This window comes from Prionailurus viverrinus, chromosome F2 (assembly GCF_022837055.1).
Source record: "Prionailurus viverrinus isolate Anna chromosome F2, UM_Priviv_1.0, whole genome shotgun sequence".
Classification (NCBI taxonomy): Eukaryota; Metazoa; Chordata; class Mammalia; order Carnivora; family Felidae; genus Prionailurus; species Prionailurus viverrinus.
Genome location: NC_062578.1, coordinates 17,204,252 through 17,231,168, shown reverse-complemented (window position 1 = coordinate 17,231,168; position 26,917 = coordinate 17,204,252). Strand labels below are relative to the sequence as shown.

Genomic DNA, 26,917 nt, shown 5'->3' with positions numbered 1-26,917 from the left:
GTAGCTGCGCCTGCGCACTCCCAGTGAGGGCGTGTATGTCTGTGTGTCTGAGGGAGAGAGAGAGCGAGAGTGAGTGAGTGTGAGTGCTGGGTAGGGTGGTGGCCGTTACGTTCGGGGCAACGGCTACGGCAGTGGAGAAGTAAGAAGAGAAACAACGTCCGGCGCTTCCGCCTTCGCTTAGGAGGAGGAGGAGCTGGTAGGGAAAGGAAAGTGATTCGTCCTGGGCCTGGACTAGACAGAGTCGGGCCGGTGGGTGTCTGGGCTATGAGCCTTTGAGGGTCGCTTGGGACGCGGAGCGAGACACGAGAGCCGAGAGGTATGTCTCAGCCGCCGCCGCCGCCTCCGCTGCCGCCGCCACCTCCTCCCCCTGAGGCTCCGCAGACTCCGCCGTCCCTGGCGGCGGCGGCGGCGGCGGCTCCTCCGGGGGGGCTCTCGAAACGGAGAGACCGGAGAATCCTCTCTGGGAGCTGCCCGGATCCGAAGTGCCAGGCGCGTCTGTTCTTCCCGGCCTCCGGTTCTGTCAGCATCGAGTGTACCGAGTGCGGACAGCGGCACGAGCAGCAACAGCTGCTGGGGGTGGAGGAGGTGACCGACCCGGACGTAGTGCTACACAACCTGCTGCGGAACGCGCTGCTTGGGGTGACAGGGGCACCCAAGAAGAACACGGAACTGGTAAAGGTGATGGGCCTTTCTAACTACCACTGCAAATTGTTGTCGCCCATATTAGCTCGCTATGGAATGGATAAACAGACAGGCAGGGCTAAGCTTCTCCGGGACATGAACCAGGGCGAACTGTTCGATTGCGCTTTGCTAGGTGACCGCGCCTTCCTCATCGAACCAGAGCATGTTAACACAGTGGGCTATGGCAAGGACCGCTCCGGAAGCCTCCTGTATTTGCATGACACACTTGAGGACATCAAGCGGGCCAATAAAAGCCAGGAATGCCTCATTCCAGTTCATGTGGACGGGGATGGACACTGCTTGGTGCATGCTGTGTCCCGTGCTCTAGTAGGCCGGGAGCTCTTCTGGCATGCCTTGAGAGAGAATCTTAAACAGCACTTTCAGCAGCACCTGGCCCAATATCAAGCCCTGTTCCATGACTTCATTGATGCCGCTGAATGGGAGGATATTATCAATGAGTGTGACCCTCTGTTTGTACCACCTGAGGGTGTTCCCTTGGGCCTGAGGAACATCCACATATTTGGCCTTGCCAATGTATTACATCGCCCTATTATTCTGCTAGATTCTCTCAGTGGCATGAGAAGCTCTGGTGATTATTCAGCCACCTTTCTGCCTGGGCTCATCCCTGCAGAGAAGTGCACAGGGAGAGATGGTCATTTGAACAAACCAATCTGTATTGCATGGAGTAGCTCTGGTAGGAACCATTATATCCCCTTGGTAGGCATAAAAGGGGCTGCTTTGCCCAAATTGCCTATGAATTTGTTGCCTAAAGCATGGGGTGTGCCTCAGGACCTTATTAAAAAGTACATTAAACTTGAGGAGGATGGTGGTTGTGTTATTGGAGGAGACAGAAGTTTGCAGGATAAATACTTACTTAGGCTTGTGGCTGCTATGGAAGAAGTCTTTATGGACAAACACGGTATCCATCCTAGTTTGGTTGCTGATGTCCATCAGTATTTCTACAGGAGGACTGGGGTGATAGGAGTTCAGCCTGAAGAAGTTACAGCAGCTGCTAAAAAAGCAGTAATGGATAATCGCCTTCACAAATGTTTGCTCTGTGGTGCCCTTTCTGAACTTCATGTTCCTCCAGAGTGGTTGGCTCCAGGAGGGAAACTGTATAACCTGGCAAAAAGTACTCATGGACAGCTGAGGCCTGACAAAAATTATAGCTTTCCCTTGAACAATTTAGTTTGCTCATATGATTCAGTGAAAGATGTTCTGGTACCAGACTATGGATTGAGTAACCTGACAGCCTGTAATTGGTGCCATGGCACATCTGTGCGAAGGGTCAGAGGAGATGGGTCTATTGTGTATTTGGATGGGGACAGAACTAATTCTAGGTCCACTGGTGGCAAATGTGGTTGTGGATTCAAACATTTTTGGGATGGTAAAGAGTATGACAATCTACCAGAAGCTTTTCCTATTACTTTGGAATGGGGTGGAAGAGTGGTCAGAGAAACAGTATATTGGTTCCAGTATGAAAGTGATTCATCTTTGAATAGTAATGTTTATGATGTTGCAATGAAACTTGTTACCAAGCACTTTCCAGGTGAATTTGGGAGTGAAATCCTAGTTCAGAAAGTTGTCCATACTATACTGCATCAGACTGCCAAAAAGAATCCCGATGATTATACTCCTGTAAATATAGATGGTGCTCACGCCCAAAGAGTTGGAGATGTACAAGGACAAGAGTCAGAGTCTCAGCTCCCAACTAAAATTATTCTTACTGGACAGAAAACAAAAACTTTGCACAAGGAGGAGTTAAACATGAGTAAAACTGAAAGAACTATTCAACAGAATATTACGGAACAGGCTGCTGTAATGCAGAAACGGAAAACAGAGAAGTTAAAACAAGAACAAAAAGGGCAACCCAGGACTGTTTCTCCTAGTACCATTCGTGATGGTCCGTCCTCTGCACCTGCTACCCCTACCAAGGCTCCATATTCACCAACAACTTCAAAGGAAAAGAAGATCCGAATAACAACTAATGATGGACGACAGTCCATGGTTACACTTAAATCTTCAACAACCTTTTTTGAACTTCAAGAAAGCATAGCCAGAGAATTTAACATTCCTCCATATTTACAGTGTATTCGATATGGCTTTCCTCCTAAAGAGTTAATGCCACCCCAGGCAGGAATGGAAAAGGAGCCGGTTCCTTTACAGCATGGTGACAGAATTACAATAGAGATTCTAAAAAGTAAAGCGGAAGGTGGTCAGTCTGCTGCAGCACACTCTGCCCACACTGTGAAACAAGAAGAGATTGCTGTTACTGGTAAACTATCCAAGGAACTTCAGGAGCAAGCTGACAAAGAAATGTACTCCTTGTGTCTTTTAGCAACATTAATGGGTAAGATCATTTTAACTCAGATGGTATTTCTTAATTGTGAATATTTTTCTGTTGCCTTCATGAAAAACAATCTGTGATCATTATAAAAACGATTTGATTATATAAATATTTTAGGAAGAGATTATTTTCTTCCTCCTAAATAGATGGATGTTAGCATGATTCTCCATTGAGTAAACATTAGGACAACTAAGAAAGTGAAAGTAGTCCATTAACTGTCACCAGATTATTTAAATATAACTTATTCTCATATTTTTTTAATAGCTTATAATGTATCTATTTAAAGTCTTTTAAAATATTTTCCCCCCAGGGCTGTATTGAGCCTGGTCACTTTGTCCCTTTTCATTTATTTTAAAATTTTCTTTTCCTGCATGTCATGTGATTTCAGGACTTCCTGTTTGATGAATTGCAGTTTCTGGTGTTTATATTCTCACTGCACTCCCACCTAATAGTCTCTGTCCTCCATTTCCTGTTCTTCCTTTCCTAGTTCATCACATTTTTATTTGTACATTAGGATTTGTGTTTAAGTAATTTCCTTGCTCAGTGACTCTTTGCTTTCAAACATATTGTACTATTATAACTCCTGAGAAATACAAGAAACAGAGGTGGATGTTAATGTGTTTCTTAAGAAGCATTTCTTTTTAATAATTCAGCATAAATTAAAAATATCAACCAAATATGTAAACTAAAGCTTTAGATGATTTGGGATATGATCCAGTGGTGCACTTTTTACGTTATTTTTATTTGCTTACTCTTTGTTTTTAAATCACTGTTAATATGCTTTACTAAGGCTTAAAGTAGAGTTAAAATTTATATTACATATTAGAAGAGCCTTACTTTTGCTGAGATTAGAGTTTTTAACTAGAAAAGTGATCTGGGTTTTGATTCTGTTTTCTAAGAGTACTAAGTATCAGTGAGTTGGGCCTTGACCTACCAAAATAAAGATTATTCCTGGCTTGTTAAATTTGGGGGCCTAGAAGTTAATAGGAGATCTAAAAGCCCTGTACACATTAATAACTTGATATTGATATTGTAGATTTTATTTTGGCAGACATAGCCATCAAATCGGGGGATATGTCAAGAAATGTACTAGGCACTTTGTGTATTTCTATCTCTTAGAGTTTTTAGTTTCTTAGAGACTGCATGAAATGTAGGAAAGATTGTGTGATCTTTGGAGTCCGAAAGACCTCGAATTTGGCTCCACTACTTATTAACTTAGTGATTCAGGCAAGCTGCTTAACTCCCCGATACTTCAGTTGCCTCTTTACAAAATGCCTTTTGTGGTTGATACACAGGGCAACAGTAAAATCCTCCTAGAACTGTGAAAATCAAATAACATCAGCAAAGAATGGATAAAATTAGATACATGCAGAAGGTAGTTTAAAAACTGGCAATCTCCCAGGTCAAAAACAGGAAAAGAAAAGGTCTTCCTCAGTAGAAGATGAACTCTTGAGGATGTGGCTCATTTCTTATCTAACCTTGGATGCTCAGTACCTAGTATAGTGCCCAGCAGGTTGTAGGCACTCTGAATGTTTTTGATTGGATTAAATAGATGACATTAACATGTCTAAAGAAAGGCTGTGTCAGCAGAAATGGAATGGATGGTCAGCATTGAACATTGAAAAAGAGTTGAAAAGCAGAATTTGGCACTGTTTATACACTACTGTACAAAGGGAAAAGATACATCATCTGGGGTTCATGAAAATTCTGGTAACTAGAAAGATAATCTCTAGGGGCTGGAATATTTGATCAGTCCTCACCATGGCCTGGCTGAAAGAACTGTATCCGTTTAGGGATTCTGTATTCATCAAGTATTCTGATCATTCATTTAACTTCCTAAGTATTGATGTACAGGTGAGAGCATACCTGTAGTCTTCACTTAGAAGACTGTGTTCTCCATTGTAGATAAATAAATTGGCAAGGGTGAGATTATGATCAGTACTGTAAAAGTCTGATTAGCATAATAATATATTTTATAATGAAAATTAGTAAAATGTAGTTCTGGTTTATGATTGGTCACTTTTTGAGTTTAGTTTGAGGTTTCTCAACCTGAATATCTGAGTACTAGACTGTTGACTGCAATGAGTTCAGTAAAGTAGTGTCTTCTTGTTATGATCCCTTTCCTCTTTACCTCCAACATTTATGTTGCTTCCCTTCTCAATACACAAATCTCTTTAAATCTTCTATTCCCAACACAAAATTTGAGCAAAAAAAGAGTGTTTTGCTGATTTCATAGTGTAGCACTTGAGAGACTTTCTGCTGTAGTGTACTAAGACACTGCGTGGCCTGTATTAGTCCCTGTATTAAACATTAGTTTTTTTACCTCTAATTTTCTTATAACTGTATTTGAATTATGCAGAAGACATTCTTAATAAAAGCTGATGTGTTGGTAAAAATGTCAGTTTGGGGATAGTTATATATACACACAACCTTATGTAAAGAGTGCTGGAGAACTATTGATGTTTAGTTTGGAGAGGACTGGAAAATGGAAAATGACAGGGCTTATTTATAAAATTGCAAATTTCAAAATGCAGAAATTACTTTGTGAATTACCAGATGTGAACTGAGCTGTTATGAAAATAGTTCATCAAGCATTATGCTGTTTGAATTGTTGGCTCCTTCTCGTTTAGGTGTAGGCTTAAATACCACCTTAGAGAGGCTTTCTCCTGACTACCTTTTCTAAGGGTTTGAGAGACCTTTGCTAACCACTCTAAGTAGGCCCCCTCTCTCATGGTACCCAGTTCATTTCTCTTATAGCACCTATTACAGGTTTCCATTATCTTATTTGTTGGTTTACTTATTCATTTGCTTACCCCACCATATTTATTATAAACTACTCAAAGGCAGAGATAGTAGTCTATACATGAATTTATACTATCATATTTTGAAGATTAAGTTAAACATTGATTCTGTTCCTTTCTGTGCTTAGCTACTTTGATATTTTTTATTTTCCTTCATATTTTTCAGTTATAAGATAATATTTTTAAAAATTCAAAGAATTTAAGTGTGTATAAAGTAAAATATGATAGTTGCCTGTAACATTTTTACTCCCCAGAGACTGTGTGTGTGTGTGTGTGTGTGTGTGTATGTGTGTGTGTGTGTGTGTGTGTGTGTGTGTGATAAATACATCATTTAATGCTAATGATGCTGCTAAAAGTTGTATGGGCTGGATATACTTCAGGGATTCAGTATAAGGAGAAAAACAGGCATGCCTTTCTTAGAAATGGTTTTGACTACTGATAAAGTAGATCCATTTTTAGATGGGAGGATCTGCAAGAAGGGTGGAGTGATGGCAATGGTTCTTTCAGCTACTGAATACCCTTAGGAGTATTTCTAGTAGAAACAGTCCCATGTTCCTAGTTTAAATTTACATTTTGGCCAGTTTATTTTATGGTCATAGATATTGGAGTTCAGAGTTAATGTTTAGTACCTTTGGGCATCTTTAAAAATATAAAGGGGGGGGGCATTTAAAAATATATTTCATTTCATTACTCAGCCATAAAGAAAGAACGAGATCTTGCCATTTGCAACAATATGGATGGACCTAGAGGGTATTATGCTAAGTAAAATAAGACAGAGTAAGACAAATACCATATGATTTTACATGTATGCAGAATCTAAAAAACAAAACAAAAAAGCAGAAACAGACCCATAAATACAGAAAACAAACTGATGGTCGTGGGGATGGGAAGTGGGCCAAATGGGTGAAGGGGCATGGGAGGTACAGTCTTCTAGTTGCAGAATGAAAAAGTCATGGGGATGAAAGTTAAAGCCTAGGGACTATAGTCAGCGGTATTGTAATAGTGTATGGTGGTAGCTACACTTATGTTGAGTGTAGCATAACCTATAGAGTTGTCAAATCATGGTGTTACACACCTGAAACTAATGTAACATTGTGTGTCAATTATGCCTCGATAAAAACACATAAATAAATTACATATAGGTGTTAGAATTTAAAATTTGCTCACTTTATAAATTGCAAAGTAGAAACTTCAAATTGCCTTTTTAAAAATCTAGTTAGAAAATTAGAATGACGGGGGTGCCTGTGTGACTCAGTCTGTTGAGTGTCTGACTCTTTATTTCAACTCAGGTCATGATCCTGGGGTTGTAGGATTGAACCCCACATTGTTTAGTGTGGAGCCTGCTTGGGGTTCTCTCTCTCTGTCCCTCTGCCCCTCTTCCCCAAATAAAAAAAAGATTGGAATGATGAGCTTAAAGCCCACTTTTAACCCCATGATTTTATTAGTAGTAAAAGTTAGAAAAATGAAAATTTTAAAAATGTTTCATTTTAACATGCTTTTTAAAAATTAAATATTGCTTCTTAAGGAGGAAAAAAGTCAGATAAACCAAAAGAAAAACCATCTGTAATATCACTGCCATATATAACTTAGGAGAACTGAAGATTTTTAGGAGGAAGACAAAGTTTGGACAGAGATTATTGATGGTGATACAGACTTTTTTCTACATTTATACATACACACAATATGTTGAATATAAATATTTTACTGTTCACTGTGGAGAAACAAATGAATTATAAAGTAAAATTGGGGCACCTGGGTGGCTCAGTTGGTTAAGCATCCAGCTCTTCGGACTTCAGCTAAGGTCATGATCTCACAGTTTGTGAGTTCGAGCCCCACATTGGGCTCTGCACTGACAGCATGGAGCCTGCTTGGGATTCTCTCTCTGTCCCTCTTTCTCTGCCCCTCCCTTGCTTGTGTGCTCTGTTTCTCTTTCTCTTAAAATAAATAAATTAAAAAAAAATTTTTAATAAAATAAAAGTAAAATTAATTGAGGACTAACAATATGAATTAATACAATATTTGTTCAATGTTTTACCAAGCTTTTCCTATTCTCCAAGAGTTTGCTTTCTAATGAAATGGTAGAAAAATAATTCTTTCCCTTTTTTGTAAGATTACTCTTAGTAACTTTCAAATAGACAATACAGTATTAACTATAGTCACCATGCTGTACTTTACATTCCCATGACTTATTTATTTGATAACTGGAAGTTTGTACCTAAAAGTCTTTTCCTTTGTTTTTGCTGTGATTTTTTTTATTAGATTCATGAAGAGGTATAGATGGTTCCATTAGTTATATTTTATCAGTATTGACACTGAAGAACAATTATCATGGTGCTGCTTCAGTTAAGTTTTTCTGAACTTATTTGAGCACTGTTAAAAGGAAAAACATCATTTATACTGTTCATTCATGTACATTCATTCAGTGAATGTTAAGAATGATACTGTCTACCTAGCACCGTGCCAGGCCCTGGAAATAGAAAGTCAGATAGACCAGTGACCTTTTCCTGACTTTGAAAGGCTAGTCTAGAAGGGGAAACAGAAAAATACACTAAATTACCCTGTAGTGTGATGAGGGCTGTGGTACTCATATGCATAGGAGTAGCAAGGAAGGTACCTACCTATCCACCACTCTGAAGAATGCTAGAGAAAGTGACACCTAAATTGAGTTTTAAAGAATATATAGCAATTATTGGCCATTGGGAACCAGAGAGCATTTTGGTGGTGTTGCTTTGTAAAACTCAAGTTAGGGTATGATGTGAGATGTGGGATAGGAGAGAATGCAAGGGTTACTCTTATCTGCCATGAAAAAGGAGCTTGGACTTTACCTTATGTTTTTGGGGGAACCATTAAAGGTGCCACTCTGAAGGTATTATGGAGGAGGGATTTGAGAACAAGATTGGAGGGAAAACCAGTTAAGGAGATGGTGGCAGTAATTCGAATAGGAGACAGGCCTGAACCAGGGCAATTGTAGAATTGATGGAGACAAATGCAGTGGAGAGCCATATGATGCTAATGGGGCTCTTGTGCAGAATGTCACAATCCATTTTTCCTGACCTCTAATTTCTTTTTTTGGTTCTATTGCCAACAAATGGAAGTATCTGTATACCAAAGGAAATAATTTGCCTACTTTTTCCTCCTAACCAGTTGTTGATGCCATGGATTTCTGTAAGAAAAGACTGCGGATAGTTCTGTCAAATTTGTAGTAACACAATTTGACCTCTGGTAGAGGTTTAATATCAATGGAAAGGGTAGGTTTAAGCTTTGGAATGATACACAGGATTCCAATCCTGGCTCTGCCACTTACTAGCTGTTTGATCTTGGGAGAATTGGTTAAACTCTGAGCTTGTTTCTTTTTCTGTAAAATAGGACTTAGTTGTGATGAAAAAATGAAACTGTAAAGTTCCAGCTCAAAGCTGGGTAGATAATAGAGGTTTTGATTTATTTATCCTTCCCTTAAGCAACAGAGCATGCATACTCAGTGGGGCCACATATTGCTCTCAAAGGGGGTGAATTTGGTTCTTGGGAGATGGAGAGAGTAAAAAAAACTTTAATGAATAAAATTCTGATGTAGTACATAGACAAACAGTATATCTGTATATCTGTAGTATTCAAATGTAATGAAGGAGGCAGCATAGGAATATAGTGTCTTAAAAGGGTCCTTAGGAACAATTAAAAAAAAGAAGGATCCTTAGAGGGACAGAATGAAAACAAGATTAATAACCACTCCAGTAGAGTTCTAATCGGTTAGAGTTCCAGAATAGTTAAGGAATAGGAATAGTTAAGTTATGTAAAGCACTAAGAAATGTCATTTTTTTTTTTTTACTAGTATTTAATGGTGGTCAATTCTGAAGAGTTCCCTAATTTGAGACCTGTTCAGACTTTTACCAAAAAAACTTAAGTGCTACCATTATAATTTTTTACGTTTTCCAAATAAATTGTATTCTGATATTTTATAAAATAGTACAAAGTAATATTGATAAGTAAATGAAAGGTTATCATAGAAATAATTCATCCAAATGAAGTCTAATGATAAATTCAGCAACCAGAACTTCTACTAGAAGTTATTAACATTCTGTATTTGGGGATTTTATTAATATTAAAATTTTAAATTTGTATGCCCACCCTTAAATTTAGCCATTTTCTGGTAATACTGTATCATTAATGAATGAAGTGTTTGTGTGTAAGTAAATGTTCTATTCAACCGAAACTTTAAGTGCCTGGCCTTTTAAAATTTGCATACTTTAAACTGATGTACTGAATAACTTTAGCCAACTGCCATGCAAATTCCTATTCTTGTTTATAAATGTGGGAAGGGGTTAGAGCTCTGAGAGATTGCATGTACATAGTGATTAAGCCTCATCATCAGTAACCTCCATTCAAAACTCAGACCCAGTATAATCTTCTAGTAGGAAAAATAAAAACCTTTCTTTGTTAAGATTAACTTAAAAAATTCTGATCGTACATGTACATTATCAGATGAGAAAATAGTTAAAGTATAAGGAAACAAAAACAACCATTCCTGTAGTTACCAGAAGTAACTATTACGTTCTTTCCATTCTTTATTACCTTTTTGAACAGTGATTATCATTCTTAACTTTTTATTTGAACCTTCTTATTGAATAGTCACTGTCAAAGGATGTTCTTGAAAAAATATTTTCGTGAAATGGTGATTTGCTTGCGGACATTTTGTGGACTTCTAAAGGTTATTCTAAATCTCTTCAACAAGTCATTTCCCCTCTAAATTTCTATTTTAAAAAGTCAACTTTGGAACAACACAATACAACATCAATTACTTATCTTCAGTCTACCTATAGACTTTTCTCCCTAGCCTCTTTCATCTATTTTTGTTTAGTTTTAACATAAATATAGAATGTTCTGTATTCTACTTGTTAAAAATAAATATCTTCCTATCACTCTCTCTGTTGGTTTAGTTCAGTGTTGAGAAATACTTTCCTTTGAGTTGGATTGAGTCTTCAGATACATTTTGTTTCATATGCCCAGTATTGACTCATGCAGTTTTAAAGACATTTTTGAATTAGTTTCTACATTTAAAAATAGGGAGAATTCACATGAAAAACCTAGCTTTCTGGCTTCTGAAAAGCCAGATGGTCTTAAAGCATTGGGCTTACACTCTGCTATGATAGCACTTGGCAGTCAGTGGCTGCCACCTTTAGATAGGTCATGGATTTTCTAGTTTACCGCAGTCCCATCACTCCATATCATCTCCTTATGTTATACCAAGCTGCATCACTTATTTAGGAGATCTACCTTGCAATCTCTGTTCAAGGTTAATCATTAAGCAACACTGGGTGGAATTCTTTTGTTTGTTGCTAATACTGTTTGTTTTTATTTTACAGGAGAAGATGTATGGTCTTATGCAAAGGGGCTTCCTCACATGTTCCAGCAGGGTGGAGTGTTCTACAATATTATGAAGAAAACCATGGGTATAGTTAATATATGATTTTATTCTTAGATAATATCTCCATTTAAGCTATTATAAGATTAAGAAAGATCAGATAGTATTCTTCTAAAAGCTATTTCCAGGGCACCTGGGTGGCTCAGTTGGTTGAGCATCCATCCGACTCTTGATTTTGGCTCAGGTCATGATCCCAGGGTCATGGGATCAAGCCTTTTGTTGAGCTATGTGACAGACGCTGAGCCTACTTAAGATTCTCTCTCTTTCTCTCTTCTCTGCCCCTCTCCCCTGCTCATGCTTGCTTTCTCTCTGAAACAAAAAAATTAAATAAAAATAAGGCTATTTCCAACATTTATTTTAGGTATATATTCTTCAGCAGTCTGCCTAATTAAAGTGGATTATTCTCTTGATATGGTCAGCTATATTTTCTGCTATAATATTACAAAAAGTCTCCTATCACTTTCTTGCTCCTATTTTCTCATTAAATTATGTATATGATTCTAAGGACAAATTGTGAAATTAGAAGCAGAATTGATTGTAATGCTAGTGACTTCCAGAACCAGATAATACAGTATTTTTGTTGTTGTTGTTGTTATTGTTGTTGTGTTTTGGCTATTCTTATTATATACCTCAGTGTTTTCTGGATTTTAAGAAATAGTTCATTTTATGTATTTAACTTCTCATATTGTATATGCATTGTTTGTAAAGATATATGCAAGTATGCAACTTCAGAGTTTTAAGGTCTTAAGAGAAATGTTGGCAATATGTGTGTGTGTGTTTGGATCTCACATGTTTTTTCAAAGATTTGATGTGAATAATTTTGGCCCCACACTTTATCACTCTGGCTTTTCTCATTTTTCCACCTACCGGACCTCTGTAGACATTAAGTGCACAGTCACTATTTATGGATTTTATCTCTTACACACCTTTTTTCCTTCTTACAAAAACAACCCAACTTGGCTGTTGTAGAAATGTTCAAACATATGTAAAAGTAGCAAGAATAATATAATGAACCCCTGTTAACCCACCACTTGTCTTCAGCAATTCTCAGTACATTTCTATTTACATCAACTGGACTATTTTAAAAGAAATCCAGACATAATATAATTTCATCTGTAAGAACTTTAGTATGTATCTCTAAAAGTAAGAACTTTCCTTAAAAAATTACAATATATTATCACATATTAAAAACATGAAAAATAATTTTTAAAACATCACCAAATATCCAGTGAGTGCTTAAATTTCCTTGATTTTTGATTGTCTCCATTTTTTTTTTCTTTGATTTTATTTGAATCAGGGACCAAAGAATGGCTGGCTTCCTTCCTTTCTCCCTTGATCTTACTTCTTTCATTCCTTTCTTTCTAAGACCGGATTGTTGAAGCATATTTGCATATAATAAAATTCACCCTTTGTAGGTATTCAGTGTAATATGAATTTTGACAAACATATACAGCCCAGTAGCCACCACCACAGTCAAGATACAGAACATTTCCATCATTCCAAAAAGTTGCCTTGTGCTCCGTTCTAATGAATCCCTTACCCCTACCCCTAGGCCCTGACAACCACTGATTTTATTTCTGTCTCTTTATGTTTGCTTTTTTCATTATTGCCATATAAATGGATTAATTTAATACAACCCTTTGTGTCTGGCTTCTTTGATTTAGCACAGGGGTTGGCAAACTACTGCTTGTGGGCCATATCAGGTCTGCTGCCCGTTGTGTATAAAGTTTTATCAGAACACAGCCAAAAAGAACACAGCCATACTCACATTGTCTATGGCTGCTTTCACACTACAATGGCAGAGTTGAATAGTTGTAACAGAGACTATATAGTCTGAAAACATAAAGTATTTACTGTGTTGTTCCATTACAGGAAAAATTTGCCAATTTCTGTTTTAGCTTAATGCTTTTGAGATTCATCTATCTGGTTGCATATATTAGTAGTTCATTGTTTTTTATGCTGAGTAATACTCCATTGGACATGGATATGTAACATTTTTAAAAATCCATAACCAATTGAAGGACATTTGGATTATTTTCAGTTTTGGTCTACTATGGATAAGGCCACCATAAACATTTGTGAACAGGTCTTTGTGTGTGGACATATGTTTCACTTCCCTTTTGTAAATACCTATGAATGGGATTGCTGAGTCATATGGTAAGTGTATGTTTATCTTTATAAGAAGCTTCCAAACCATTTTCCAAAGTAGCAGGATCATTTTTTATTCCTACTAGCACTGCATTGGAGTTCCAGTTGCTCTGTATCTTTCTTTACCAACACTTGGTAGTATCAGTTTTTGTTTTTAAAACGATTTTAATAGGTTTATAGTACTATCTCATAGTGGTTTTAATTTGCATTTCCCTAATATCCAATGATGTTGACCATCTTCTCATATGCTTATTTGCTTCCTACTTCTTCCTTTGCTCATTTGTTTAAAATGTTTTATTTATTTTTGAGACAGTGTGATTAGGGTAGGGGCAGAGAGAATGGGACAGAGGATCGGAAGTGAGCTCTGCTCTGACACCAGTGGGCCCTATGTGGGGCTCAAACTCATGAAATGTGAGATCATGACCTGAACCAAAGCCGGACGCTCAACTGACAGCCATCCAGGCACCCCATCATTTGCTCATCTTTAAATTGGCTTGAATCTTTATTTTAAGTTGAGTTTTGAGAGTTCTTTATATAGTCTAGGCACACATCATTTATCAGGTAAGTGTTCTGCAAATATTTTCTCCCAGTTTGTAATTGGTGTTTTCATTCTCTTAACAGTATCTTTTGAAGATCAGAGATTTCAATTTTGATAACCAATTTAACAATTTTTTTCTTTCATGATTTATACTTTTTGTGCCCTATCCAAACAATCCTTACCTAATCAAAGGTCACAAAATTTTTCTTCTATGTTTTCTTCTAGGGGTTTTTATAGTTTTAGGTTTATGATCTATTTCAAGTTGATTTTTTTATATGTCACAAGGTATGAGTTGAGGTTCATTTTTTTATGTATGGACATCCAATTGTGCCAGCACTGTTTGTTGAAAACAGTATGCCTTGTCCATTGAATTACTTTGGTAGCTTCATCAAAAATCAACTGACCATGGGTTATACACTTGAAAAGGGTATATGCAAAATATAGCATCAGTAAAATTATTTTTAAAAATCAATTGACCATGTATATGTGGGTCTGTTTTTAGATATTATTTTCTGATTTGTTGATCTATATGTCTCTCCTTTAACAAATACTGTAGTCTTGATTACAGTATCATTATAGTAATTCTTGAAATCAGTTGGAATGAGTCTTCCATTTTTATTCTTTTTTTTCTATTTTCTAAAAGTTTTAATTTAAATTCCATTTGACATACAGTGTAATAATTAGTTTCAGGTATACAATATAGTGATTCAACACTTCCATACAACACTTAGTGCTCATCACAACAAGTGCACTCCTTAATGCCCAAACCTATTTAACTCATCCCCCACCCACCTCCCCTTTGGTAACCATTAGTTTGTTCTCTGTAGTTAAGAGTCTGTTTCTTGATTTGCCTCTCCCTCACCCCCCTTTTTTTCCCTTTGCTCATTTGTTTCTTAAATTCCACATGAGTGAAATCACATGGTATTTGTCTTTCTCTGACTTATTTTACTTAGCATAATACTTTTTAGCTCTGTCTATGTCATTGCAAACATCTTTATTCTTTACCAAAAAAATTTTTTGGATATTTTAGGTGCTTTGCTTATCCATATAAATTTTAGAATCAACCTGTCAGTTTCTATAAAAAAAATCTGGGATTTTTACTGTGATTTGTTGACTATATAGATCAAATTGAGGATAATTGATATTTTTACATCAATTCTTCTCATTTCAGGAAAACTTTGTTTTTCTCCATTTATTTAAGCGTTCTTTAATTTCTGTCATCAAAATTTTGTAATTTTCAGTATACAATTCTTGGAAATCCTAAATATTTCATGTTTTGGGAATGCTTGTAAAAGATGCTTTTTAAAAATTCCAGTTTCCTTTTGTTCTTTGCTAGTGCATAGAAAATTGATTTTTATGCATTGACCTTGTATCCTGTGACTTGCTAAATTCACATATTCTAGTAGCTTTTGATCAGATTCTATGGGATTGTCTGTGTAGGTTATCATATCTTTTGCAAGTAAAAAAGTTATTTTTTTCCTTTTCAGTTAGTATGCCTTGTATTTCTCTCTCTTGCCTTATTGCACTGGCTATAAGTTCATTGTGGAATAGGAGTGGTGACAGTGGTGATCTTTGGGGGCAGGCATTAGCATTCAGCCTCTAGGTTTTTCAGGTTGAAGACATTCCTTTCAATTGGTAGTTTACCGAGAATTTATATTTTGAATGGATGTTGAATTTTATTAGGTGCTGTCTTCCTGCATCTATTGAGATGATCTTATGGTTTTTCTCTTTAGTTTATCGATAGGGTGAATTATATTGATTTTTGGATGTTGAGTCAACTTTGCGGCTGGATTCAAATCACTTATTTTGTTGAGTGTTTTGTGACTTATGTGGGTATGATGGCATGTAATTTTTTTTAATGTTTATTTTGAGAGAGAGAGAGAAAGAGACAGAGAGCATAAGTTGGGGAGAGGCAGAGAGAATGGGAGAGAGATTCCCAAGCAGGCTCCACACTATCAGAGCAGAGCCCAACACAGGGCTCGATCCCATGAACCGAGAGATCGTGACCTGAGCCAAAATCAAGAGAGACATTTGACCAACTGAGCCACCCAGATACCCCAGAATGTAGTTGTCTTGTAATGACCGTTTAATCAGGGTAATATTGGCTTCATAAAATAGAGTTGAGAAGTGTTTCTCTTTTGTTTTCAGGTAGATTTTGTAATAACTGATATTATTTCTTTTTTTTTCCCCTTCAAATTTTTATTTAAATTCTAGTCAGTTTACGTACAGTGCAGTATTGCTTTCAGGAGTAGAATTCAATGACTTATCACTTATGTACAACACCCAGTGCTTATCATAACAAGTGCCCTCCTTAATACCCATCACCCATCTCTTTCATTCCTCCCCCACCTTCCTCCATCAGCCCTCAGTTCTTTATCATTAGGAGTCTCTTACAGTTTGTTTCCCTCTCTCTTTTTTTCTCTCCCTCCCATCCTTTCATCTCTTTTGTTCCTTAAATTCCATGTATGAGTTAAATCATAATGGTATTTGTCTTTCTCTCCCTGACTTACTTCACACTCTGGCTCCGTCCATGTCATTGCAAATGGCAAGATTTCATTCTTTTATATGACTGGATAATATTCCAGTGTGTGTGTGTGTGTGTGTGTGTGTGTGTGTGTGTGTGTGTGTGTGTGTGTTTACCACATTTTCTTCATCCATTCATCAGTTGATGGACATTTGGGCTCTTTCCATAGTTTGGCTGTTGTTGATAATGCTGGTATAAACATTGGGGTGCCTGTACCCCTTTGAGTCTGTTTTTTTGTATCCTATAGATAAATACCTAGTAGTGCAATTACTGGATTGTAGGGTAGTTCTGTTTTTTAACTTTTTGAGGAACCTCCATACTGTTTTCTAGAGGATATTATTTCTTTCTTAACTATTTGGTAGAATCCATCAGTGAAGCCATTTGTGCTTGGAATTTTCTTTGCTGGACATTTTAAACTATGAATTTAATTTCTTTAATAGAGTCCTCTTAAGGTTATGTCTTTTTTCTTGAGTAAGCTTTGTTAGTTTTATTTTTCAATAAATCTATCCATTTCATTCAAGTTATCAATTTTATTGGCATAAAATTATTTATAATCTTCCCTTACTATCTATTTAATATCTGTAAAGTCTCTAACTCTTTCATTTTGATGTAGGTAAATCTGTGCCTCTCTTGTTTTGCTGGCCAATCCAGCTAATGGTTTATCAGTTTTATTGATCTTTTCAAAGAAACAGGTTTTGGTTTCACAGCTTTTCTCTATTTTTATTTTCTAATAAAGGTAGAATTATTTAAATTTAAAGCTATAAATTTCTCTCTTAACATCCTCCCCTCTTTTTTTAATCCTTTTCTTTTTAACTTTCCATTTTCACTTTATTCTACATCCTGAACTATATTGATACCAGCTAATAGTTTTTTTAAAAGTTAGTATTTAATTAGGATTGATTATGGTGTTTTCAGTAATTAGGGTAAGTATGCAGTGTCTTTCATGCAACTGAAAGTAACTTCCCTCAGTTTTTTGTGTGTGGGAGGGAGGAGGTGGATGATTGTGGGGATGACTCTTGATTATTTTCTGAATACTTATATGTTTCTGGTTTGAAATTATTTTTAAACTGTTAGCTGTAATGCTAAGACAATTTAATAAAGAAAGAATAATTTTTTCAACAAATGGTGCTAGGATAACTGGATAGTTACACACAAAAGAATGAAATTTGACCTCTACCTCACACCAAATGTATCCACCACCAGAGTATAGGAAGTAAAACTAGAAAACTCTTAGAAAAAAACATAGGCCTAAAACTTCCTGACTTTGGATTTGGCAAAACCTTAGATATGACACCAAAAGTACAAGCAACGAAAGAAAAAAGTAGGAAAATAAAAAGCAAACTTTTGGGGGCGCCTGGGTGGCTCAGTCGGTTAAGCATCCGACTTCGGCTCAGGTCACGATCTCGCGGTATGTGAGTTCGAGCCCCGCGTCGGGCTCTGTGCTGACTGCTCAGAGCCTGGAGCTTGTTTCAGATTCTGTGTCTCCCTCTCTTTCTGACCCTCCCCTGTTCATGCTCTGTCTCTCTCTGTCGCAAAAATAAATAAACGTTAAAAAAAAAAAAAGCAAACTTTTGTGCTACAAAGGACACCATCAAGAAAGTGAAAAGACAGCCCACAGAATGGGAGAAAATTTTTGCAAATTATGTACCTGATAATAGATTTGCATCTAGAATATAAAGAACTCATCAGTAAAAAGGCAACTAACTCAATTAAAAGATGGGCAAAATCTGAATAGATGTTTCTCCAAAGAAAATATATAAACAGCCAGTAAGTACATGAACTGATGTTCGGATGCTCAGCATCATTAACCAGAGAAATGCAAATCAAAACCACAACGAGGTAGTACTTCACACTCACTAGTATGGCTATAATTAAAGAGGCAGATAATAAGAACTATTGGCAAGGAGATGTAGAGAAACTGGAACCCTCGTACTGCTGGTAGGAATGTAAAATGGTACAGTGAGTTGGGAAAACAGTCTGACAGTTCCTCAAAAGATTTAACATGGTTACAACCCAGCAATTCTACTCTTAGGTGTATAACCAAGAGAAATGAAACTTGTCCACACAAAACTTGTACACAGATGGTCATAATAACACTATTCATAACTGTCAAAAGTGGAAACAACCCAGTATTTCCATCAACTGATGAATGGATAAGTGAGATTTAGTATATTCATACAATGGAATATTATTTAGAAATAAAAAGGAATGAAGTATTGGTATGTACTATATCATGGATGAACCTTGAGAATATTATGTTACAGGAAACAAGCCAGTCACAGTAGACCACACATTCTATTCCATTTATATGAAATGTCAAGAATAGGCACACCTAGAGAGACAGAAATCAGTGTTGCCTAGGGCTGGGAGTTAGGGAAAGGGGAGAAAATGAGAATGATTGCTAATGGGTTTGGGTTTCTTTTTAGCGTGATGAAAATGTTCTAAAAGTGATTGTGGTAACAGTTGCACAACTCTGTGAATATACAAAAAACCATTCATTTGTACACTTACAACGGGTGAATTGTATGTGAATTATTTCTCAATAGAGCCATTATAGTTTTTTAAATGTTACCGGTGTTACTTATCCTTATTAGGAAGTAGTTTAGAGCTCTGAAGTAAGAACATCTGATAGCAAATTTTGGTTCTACCATTTACTCCCATTACTACTATTTTTAAAAAGTTTTTTTAAACTTTTTTTCTTAACTTTATTTATTAAGAGAGACAGGGAGGGAGGGAGGGAGGGAGGGAGGGAGGGAGAGAGAGAGAGAGAGAGAGAGAGAGAGAGAGAGAGAGAGAGAGAGAGAAAGAAAGAGAGAGAGAATCCCAAGCAGGCTTCACGCTGTCAGTGCATAGGGCTGGAACTCACAAACCGTGAGATCATGATCGGAGCTGAAATCAAGAGTCTGAAACTTAACCTGCCGAGCCACCCAGGTGCCCCTACCTGTGTGACTTCTAAGTCTCAGTTTCTTCATTTGTAAGTGGATATTATAATCTAGAGATTGTTAGGATCAAATGAGATCCTGCACATGAAACAGTTAGCAAAGGGCCTGGCACCTAATAAATAATTAGCTAATGTTTGTTATTATTATTAGAATTTCAGCTGGCATTTGCAGAATAATTAAAATTCTTTTGACTACAACAGCCATTTGAAATGGGTCATTGTCAGAAAATTATTTTACTGTTCAAAATACAATTCTAATATTTGTGGCAAAGTTTTACCTCTTTTTTTTTTAAATTAACTTATTTTTAAGTTATCTCTACACCCCACGTGTGGTTTGAACTCACGATCCTGAGATCAAGAGTTGCATGCTCCTCCAACCAAGCCAGCTAGGTGCCCCTGATCTCTCCTTTTTTTAGGACAGATTTATGTGGCAAATCATTGTTATTATCTGGTGGTCAAAGAATCAAAGTATATCAAGCCCTCCTCACCCCAAAATTTACAACCATATCCTCCAAAAATTGGAACATACTTCTCTTACTTTTTTCAAATTCACTCTAACAAATAGATGGTTATATCTACATTTGAACAGGAATATTTCCCAATTTAATTAACCAGACTATTAATGTTCCTAGTCTTTATATTTGGATAGATATTTTAAAATTAATTTGTTTAAGGGGTGCCTGGATGGCTCAGTCGGTTGAACATCTGACTCTTGGTTTAAGTTCAGGTCATGATCTCACGGTTCGTGGGTTTGAACTCTCCATTGGGCTCCATGCTGACAGTGAGGAGACTACTTGGGATTCTTCTCTGCCTCTCTCAGCCCCTCCCTCTCTCTCTTTCTCCCTCTCTCAAAATAAATGAATTAAAAAAAAATTAAAGTTAATTTGCTTAAAGTATAGTAATTTTCCATGCAGGTCTTTCTATAGAGATAAATGCAGACATGAATGAAAAATTTAGTTTTAAAACTTGTACAGGTATCTTTATAATGTGTTTGAACTTTGTGAAAATGGACATTGAAAATTGTGCTGTATACATTCTCTGTGATTTGCTTCTTTTATGCAACACTTTTTCAGATTCGTTCATGTTGATGGATTCAACTACATTCATGTTCACTGCCACATAGTATTCTATTGTATCATTTTAATATTATTCATCTACTGTTCTGATGCATTTTGGGTTTTTTGATATAAGGAAGAATGTAGCTATAAACATTAGTATACACATTTTTTGGTGTATCCAGTGTGATGGAATTGTTGATATGTGATATAGGAACTTTAATACACTTTGATTCTTAAAATTCAAAGGACTATATAAGTTATATAAAATGTAAATAATTATGCTTAAAGGGGTCACAACCCTTAACATATTTGCAGTGATTTTTTAATACAATTTAAATTTTTTTAATAATATAAAGGTTTAGAAAATATAGAAATGGGAAACATCACCTATAATTTTTAAATATTTATCTTATACATATATGTTTTGGCCAGATTGTAATTATAGTACTTAGATTTGTTTCCTGCTATTCATGCACATTTAACTATATATATGAAACATCATAGGTTTCTTATTTATGTCAGTTATTAATAGCTGGATATTACTTCCATTAGGGAGATAGACCATAATTTTCTTAGCCATTCTCTTCTTGTTGAAAGCTTATTTAGATTGTTTCTGGTATTTTGTTATAAAAAATACTGTGATGAACATGTGTGGGACTATGATTCTTTCCAGGGAGGGTCAAGGAAAAGCATCACAATAGCAGCCTGGAAACAATTACAAAACCTTTTTCGATCTAACAGAGGAATTAAAACTTTGACTGACTGATTAATATTAGGCAGTCTGTGGTATATGCTTTACATGTTTTTTCATTTAATCCTCAAATCAGTGAAATGAGTAGTATGCCTGTCATATATTTACCTGATTGTATTATAATGATCTGTTTGTATCTGTCTCCTAAGAATTACATTTTATTTGAATCTTCAGGGTCTGTTTTAGTTCCTGGCACATAGTGAGACTCAATAGATGTTATCTACTGAAATGAATGTTTGAAAAGTTTTGCCTAGGGTCATCCCTGGACTTAACCATTCAAAATTCCCTTCTCTGCTACCTTTGTTTCTCATGCCAAGTTTTACAGATCTTTGAGGGAGGGGATTGGTAATAAACTGACTCCAGGGTTGTGGCCTGAAAGGCACTTTTTAGACCACATCTCTGATTTTAAACTTTGTCTCTTTTTGTCAGTTATCTCTGCCAAAAATGTTCTGTCAAGAGGAAATTCTAGTTGGATTTGTATTAATGGATACTTCTGCTGAAATGAGTGTTTAAAATTACTATATGTTATTTATTCATTTGCAGTTTCGTTCTTTTCTTTGGTTATTTGGAATATTCAGTGAGATACATTAGAACCACTCTGTAGCTTTTTTTCAGTGGAGGGAGGAAGAACTATATATTTTTTTTAAACAACTTTTTTTTTTTTTTTAATTTTTATTTTTTCAACGTTTATTTATTTTTGGGACAGAGAGAGACAGAGCATGAACGGGGGAGGGGCAGAGAGAGAGGGAGACACAGAATCGGAAACAGGCTCCAGGCTCTGAGCCATCAGCCCAGAGCCTGACGCGGGGCTCGAACTCCCGGACCGCGAGATCATGACCTGGCTGAAGTCGGACGCTTAACCGACTGCGCCACCCAGGCGCCCCACAACTTTTTTTTTTTTAATGTTTATTGATTTTTGACAGAGAGAGAGAGAGAGAGAGAGAGAGAGAGAGCATGAGCTGGGGAGGGGCAGAGAGAGAGGGAGACACAGAATCCGAAGCAGCTCTAGGCTCCGAGCTGTCAGCACACAGAGCCTGACGCTGGGCTCAAACTCACAGACTGTGAGATCATGACCTGAGCCGAAGTTGGACGCTCAACCGACTGAGCCACCCAGGCGCCCCAGGAAGAACTATTCTTAACAACCTACAAAACTGGAGACTACCTAAATGCCCACTAAGCATTCTTGAATTCATTAACCCTACACCTCTGTGTTTCTACAGCACTTACTAATAGTTTCATTCATTTTAAACTAGTTTGCTTTTGCCTTTATATTTTGCCATAAACATACCATTTTCATCACATGTTGTTGAGAGTTCTATACTTCATCTTTCTTTTGTTGTTGCTAACATGGAAAATCTTTGGTTTTATACCCCTATTTTTGTATACTTGGAGTATACTCTGAGTAACAAATTTAAAATGTAGGAATATTGGATAGTTTAAAACACACACATATTTCTTACATGTACGCTGGAAAGAATATACAGTTTTGGAATGCCATATAGTGCGGTCAAGACCCTCAACTAGAAAAGAAAGAGAAGCTGCTTTCAAGTTCTTCTGTTGCTGTATTAGTTGACGATCAGAAGTAAATCGCAGGAGCATCTATAAGTCAGGCTTATTTTGGTGATTGTGACTTACCAGAGAAGAATAAGAGAAGTAACTGAAATATAATTCCTTTTTTAAAGGAATTGAATTAAGATCTTTTAGCTCTTTTTTAGCTTTCCTGAATGTGCTCTCATAATTACTACTTTAACTAGGGGATATCTTATTTTGAAAGTACATATTTTTTTATATTTGTGAAAAGTATGTACCTAAGGTATGCTGAGAAAACTACTTTTATTCTGGTATTCTGTAATTCAGTAGAATTACTTATGATTTTTTAATTGTAATTCACAATGTGCAGCTTATTTGTGCAACACTTTGCCCTTATAAGTATTTTTGCTGAGTTTTAAATTTGAGTTTTAGTAAATAAAAATATATTTTCTAACTGCTTTACTGTAAGCAGTTGTTTTACTAATTTTGCTAGTATTTTCCCATAACTCAGTTGTTTGTTGCAAGCCCTTTTCCTAACTTTGTAATAGGTTAATGATGGTCTTTAAAAAAAGAAAAAAAAAAGTCCCCTGGGGAACTACAGTAAGGTCTGTTATATTTCTTTTTGTTTAGTAGTGTCAAATTCTATTAATAAATATAATGAGTTATTTTTAAATTAGTTTTGTTTTTCAAAACTGATCTGGCTATTGTTGCAAATTCACTATTTCAACTATAATGGTCTTTACTACACTTTTTAAGTAAGATTTTAATATGTTAAACACCTTTTTCCCCCCTTCTTTAGGTATGGCTGATGGCAAGCATTGTACTTTTCCACATCTGCCTGGCAAAACCTTTGTCTATAATGCTTCTGAAGATAGACTGGAGTTGTGTGTGGATGCTGCAGGACATTTCCCCATCGGTCCTGATGTTGAAGATTTAGTTAAAGAGGCTGTAAGTCAGGTTCGAGCAGAGGCTACTACAAGAAGTAGAGAATCCAGTCCCTCACATGGGCTATTAAAACTAGGTAGTGGTGGAGTAGTGAAAAAGAAATCTGAGCAGCTTCATAACGTAACTGCCTTTCAGGGAAAAGGGCATTCTCTAGGAACTGCATCCAGTAACCCACACCTTGATTCAAGAGCTAGGGAAGCCCCAGTTGTACGGAAGCATAACACAGGGACAGACTTTAGTACTAGTTCCATTAAAATAGAGCCTTCTGTATTCACAGCTGCTCCTAGTAATAGTGAGCTTATTCGAATAGCTCCTGGAGTAGTTACAATGAGAGACAGCAGGCAGCTTGATCCTGATTTGGTTGAGGCCCAGCGAAAAAAATTGCAGGAAATGGTTTCTTCTATCCAGGCTTCAATGGACAAGCACTTGCGGGATCAAAGTACAGAGCAGCCACCATCTGATCTTCCTCAAAGGAAAGCAGAAGTTGTGAGTTCTTCTGTGAAGTCTGGGAGTCTTCAGACTGGCTTACCTGAATCTTTTTCCTTAACTGGTGGCACTGAAAATTTGAATATAGAAACAACTGATAGCTGTGTGGCAGAGGCACTGGGAGCAGCATTTGCCACAAGGTCAAAAGCACAAAAGGGAAATTCAGTGGAGGAGCCTGAAGAGATGGATAGCCAAGATGCTGAAATGACAAACACAACTGAGCCAATGGATCACTCTTGATTTATTTAGAGGCTAATAATAAAGGCAGAATGTTTATTGTGAATATGTAACATTTGTTGGCTGGGCCACATAACTCAATTAGTCATAAAAAATCTTGTACGTATATAATTCAAAGATTATATCTTGTTATTCAGTGCATGACAGCAAGTGTGTGATTGGCAATAGCTTTTAATATACTGCTGCCCAGGCTGGCTCTGAATTCCTATAAATTAGTTATTAGATCTGCTGAGATGAGTTTCTTCCATACATGTGGTTCATTGGAAGTTTTTGTAACTTTAATTCCATGGAAGTCTTAATGTTTCAAACATGAAAATTCTCTTGCTAATGTTTGATTTCTGAAAAGGATAGAACTAGGGGGAAATGAGATTTTGCTAATGTTGATGTCATCAAGATAACCATTCCACATATTTATTAGAGTGTCAAAAGATTTATGTAAATTTGAAGGTTATCTGAACTAAATTGTATCTTAAAATTCATAGAAAGATTTATTAGATACTGGGATCCTGACATTTCCATGAGCATAAACACATTCATAGAGATACGTATTCTTGATGAAAAATACCTTGAGAATAGAGTGTAATGATATAACATTTTGCTGATTTAAGCAAGGCTAGGGGGAAAATATCTATTCTAGAATGATAAAGTCAATGTGATTCAGTAATGTTGCTGTCTGAGCCAACACAGCCAATTGTGTGCTCTGTTGTTGATAATATGTTACCATTATTTTTTTAATCCTGGCCTGGTCAAGTACCACTGAATTTTTTTCTTTAATCTTGCAGAAAAGTTGATTTCAAAGTGTGGTAGAAAATATGAAAATAATGGTAGCAGTAGTTAATCTCTAATTTTCAGAGTTTGTCAGATTCACAGAGAATTTATATATAAGAATTTATCTTTATGAATGAGTTACATTGTTCTACAATTTTGATCAATGGTATTTAAGCTTGTATATGCTAAATGTCTTTGAGCCCCTTTGAACCAAAAATGTTTCCTTTTTTCCCTTAGCATCCATAAAATTTTCTTTATTTGTTGGCTTCACTTGGATTTGGATGCAAATTTTACTGCATCATACCCTGATCAACTGGGCATTTGCTTAAATAGTGTATTCATCAAATCTTTAGTGCCAGTTTCCTCAAGAAGCAGCTTTCATGCTTATTATACCTTAAAGACAAAGAATGTTTATCCTGAGATTGGTATTGCACTATTTTATCCTATTCTGCAAAGCTGTATTCTGAAATGTACATTTCAATCCATCTTTTTCCTTTGTTCACTGAAATTAAGTTGAATTTGAATGGATGAAAGACAAAATGTATGTTAATACAATCTCTTATCTAGAGCATTCAAAGCCTGGCTGTCTCTGTTTGCACATGTAACAGATACAGAACTGTGTTTTCAGTCTAAGAAAATGTTCATCAGAAAGTAATATTATCAGGTGTTTCAAAATTTCAACCTGTTGATTTATTAAGGAATATATATACAGTACTTTGACTTGTGTTTCCAAAGAAGGGAGGTTTTAGATTTCTTTCTATGAAAGTATTTCTGACTTAATCCACTTACTAAATGAACTACTCCATTTTGAATCAGGAAAGAATGGAGAATCTAGACATTTTGCAAGTGATATCTGAGCAAGATATATATTTGGGTTTTATCACATCACATTTTAAACCATATTTTATCTCTTTTCTTCTAAATTTAGTTTCAATTATCTTAATACCTAGCAGGAAAATTTAGGACTTTTATATTGTGCACTCGTTTTGCATAAAGAACTGCAGCTACCAAATAATTATTTAGTTAGTATAGGTGGCTTCTGGGTATAAAACTAGAAATTAGAACTATCACTAACCACTATAATTATTTTTGGGCTCTTTCACCCACTGAAACTGGCTTTTTCTTATTAGTTTAAATACAGGAAAACTGTTTAGCAAGCAGATGCACTGCTTCCAGGTAAATGATATAATCACCTTTTCTTTAACAAATATTTTCTTCACCTGTGGCTTGGCATGTTTAGTTAATAACTGAGAAATACACTCTCACAGCATAAAGTAAAAGTGTCAGGAATAAATTTTATCTTCCTATTATATTAAATATTTGCATTTAGTCAAATTAGAATGCACCTGTGAACATTAGAAGAAGGGCTTTAAACTCTGATAACACTATTAATTTCTCTTGCCACAGCAATGCTATTTAGAAGCCAGTTAGGTATGAATATTATAATAGTTTGGGTTCTCCCTTGATAAAGAATAAAAGGCTTGATTTTGAGAGTGGTCAGATTTTCTGAAATTATTTTAAATTTGTTGAAATTTGGGTGGAGTAACTAGCAGGTTTTGAGAAGTGGGCCAGGTATCATCTTCACAAGTTTTAGAAAGAATTTAAGTGCTTAATTTTCATCCTTTGTCCTTCCATATGGTTATCATAATCAAATACATGACCACAGACTTCTTATTTTTTAGTACTGCCATTTGTGGTCACCACAACTTTGAGTTCAAGCTAGAGATCATAAATCGTTAAAATATT

At 36.2% G+C, this 26,917-nt stretch overlaps 1 protein-coding gene across 1 annotated transcript; it reads left to right on the top strand.

The window, feature by feature from the left end:
* The first annotated feature begins 40 nt into the window (after nucleotides 1–40).
* On the top strand, nucleotides 41–26,814 carry VCPIP1 (valosin containing protein interacting protein 1). The gene is made up of 3 exons (XM_047842274.1): nucleotides 41–3,031; nucleotides 11,187–11,273; nucleotides 23,535–26,814. The coding sequence occupies exons 1-3, from the start codon at nucleotides 319–321 to the stop codon at nucleotides 24,404–24,406; spliced, it is 3,672 nt and encodes a 1,223-aa protein (XP_047698230.1). The 5' UTR covers nucleotides 41–318; the 3' UTR covers nucleotides 24,407–26,814.
* The last annotated feature ends 103 nt before the right edge of the window (nucleotides 26,815–26,917 follow it).

Bases quoted from the DNA above. Each gene is read 5' to 3' on its own strand.
- VCPIP1 (XM_047842274.1), top strand. From the start codon at position 319: ATGTCTCAGCCGCCGCCGCCGCCTCCGCTGCCGCCGCCACCTCCTCCC. The intron at 3,032-11,186 runs GTAAGATCATTT...TTTATTTTACAG, and splicing joins TCTTTTAGCAACATTAATGG to GAGAAGATGTATGGTCTTAT. The intron at 11,274-23,534 runs GTATAGTTAATA...CCCCTTCTTTAG, and splicing joins TATTATGAAGAAAACCATGG to GTATGGCTGATGGCAAGCAT.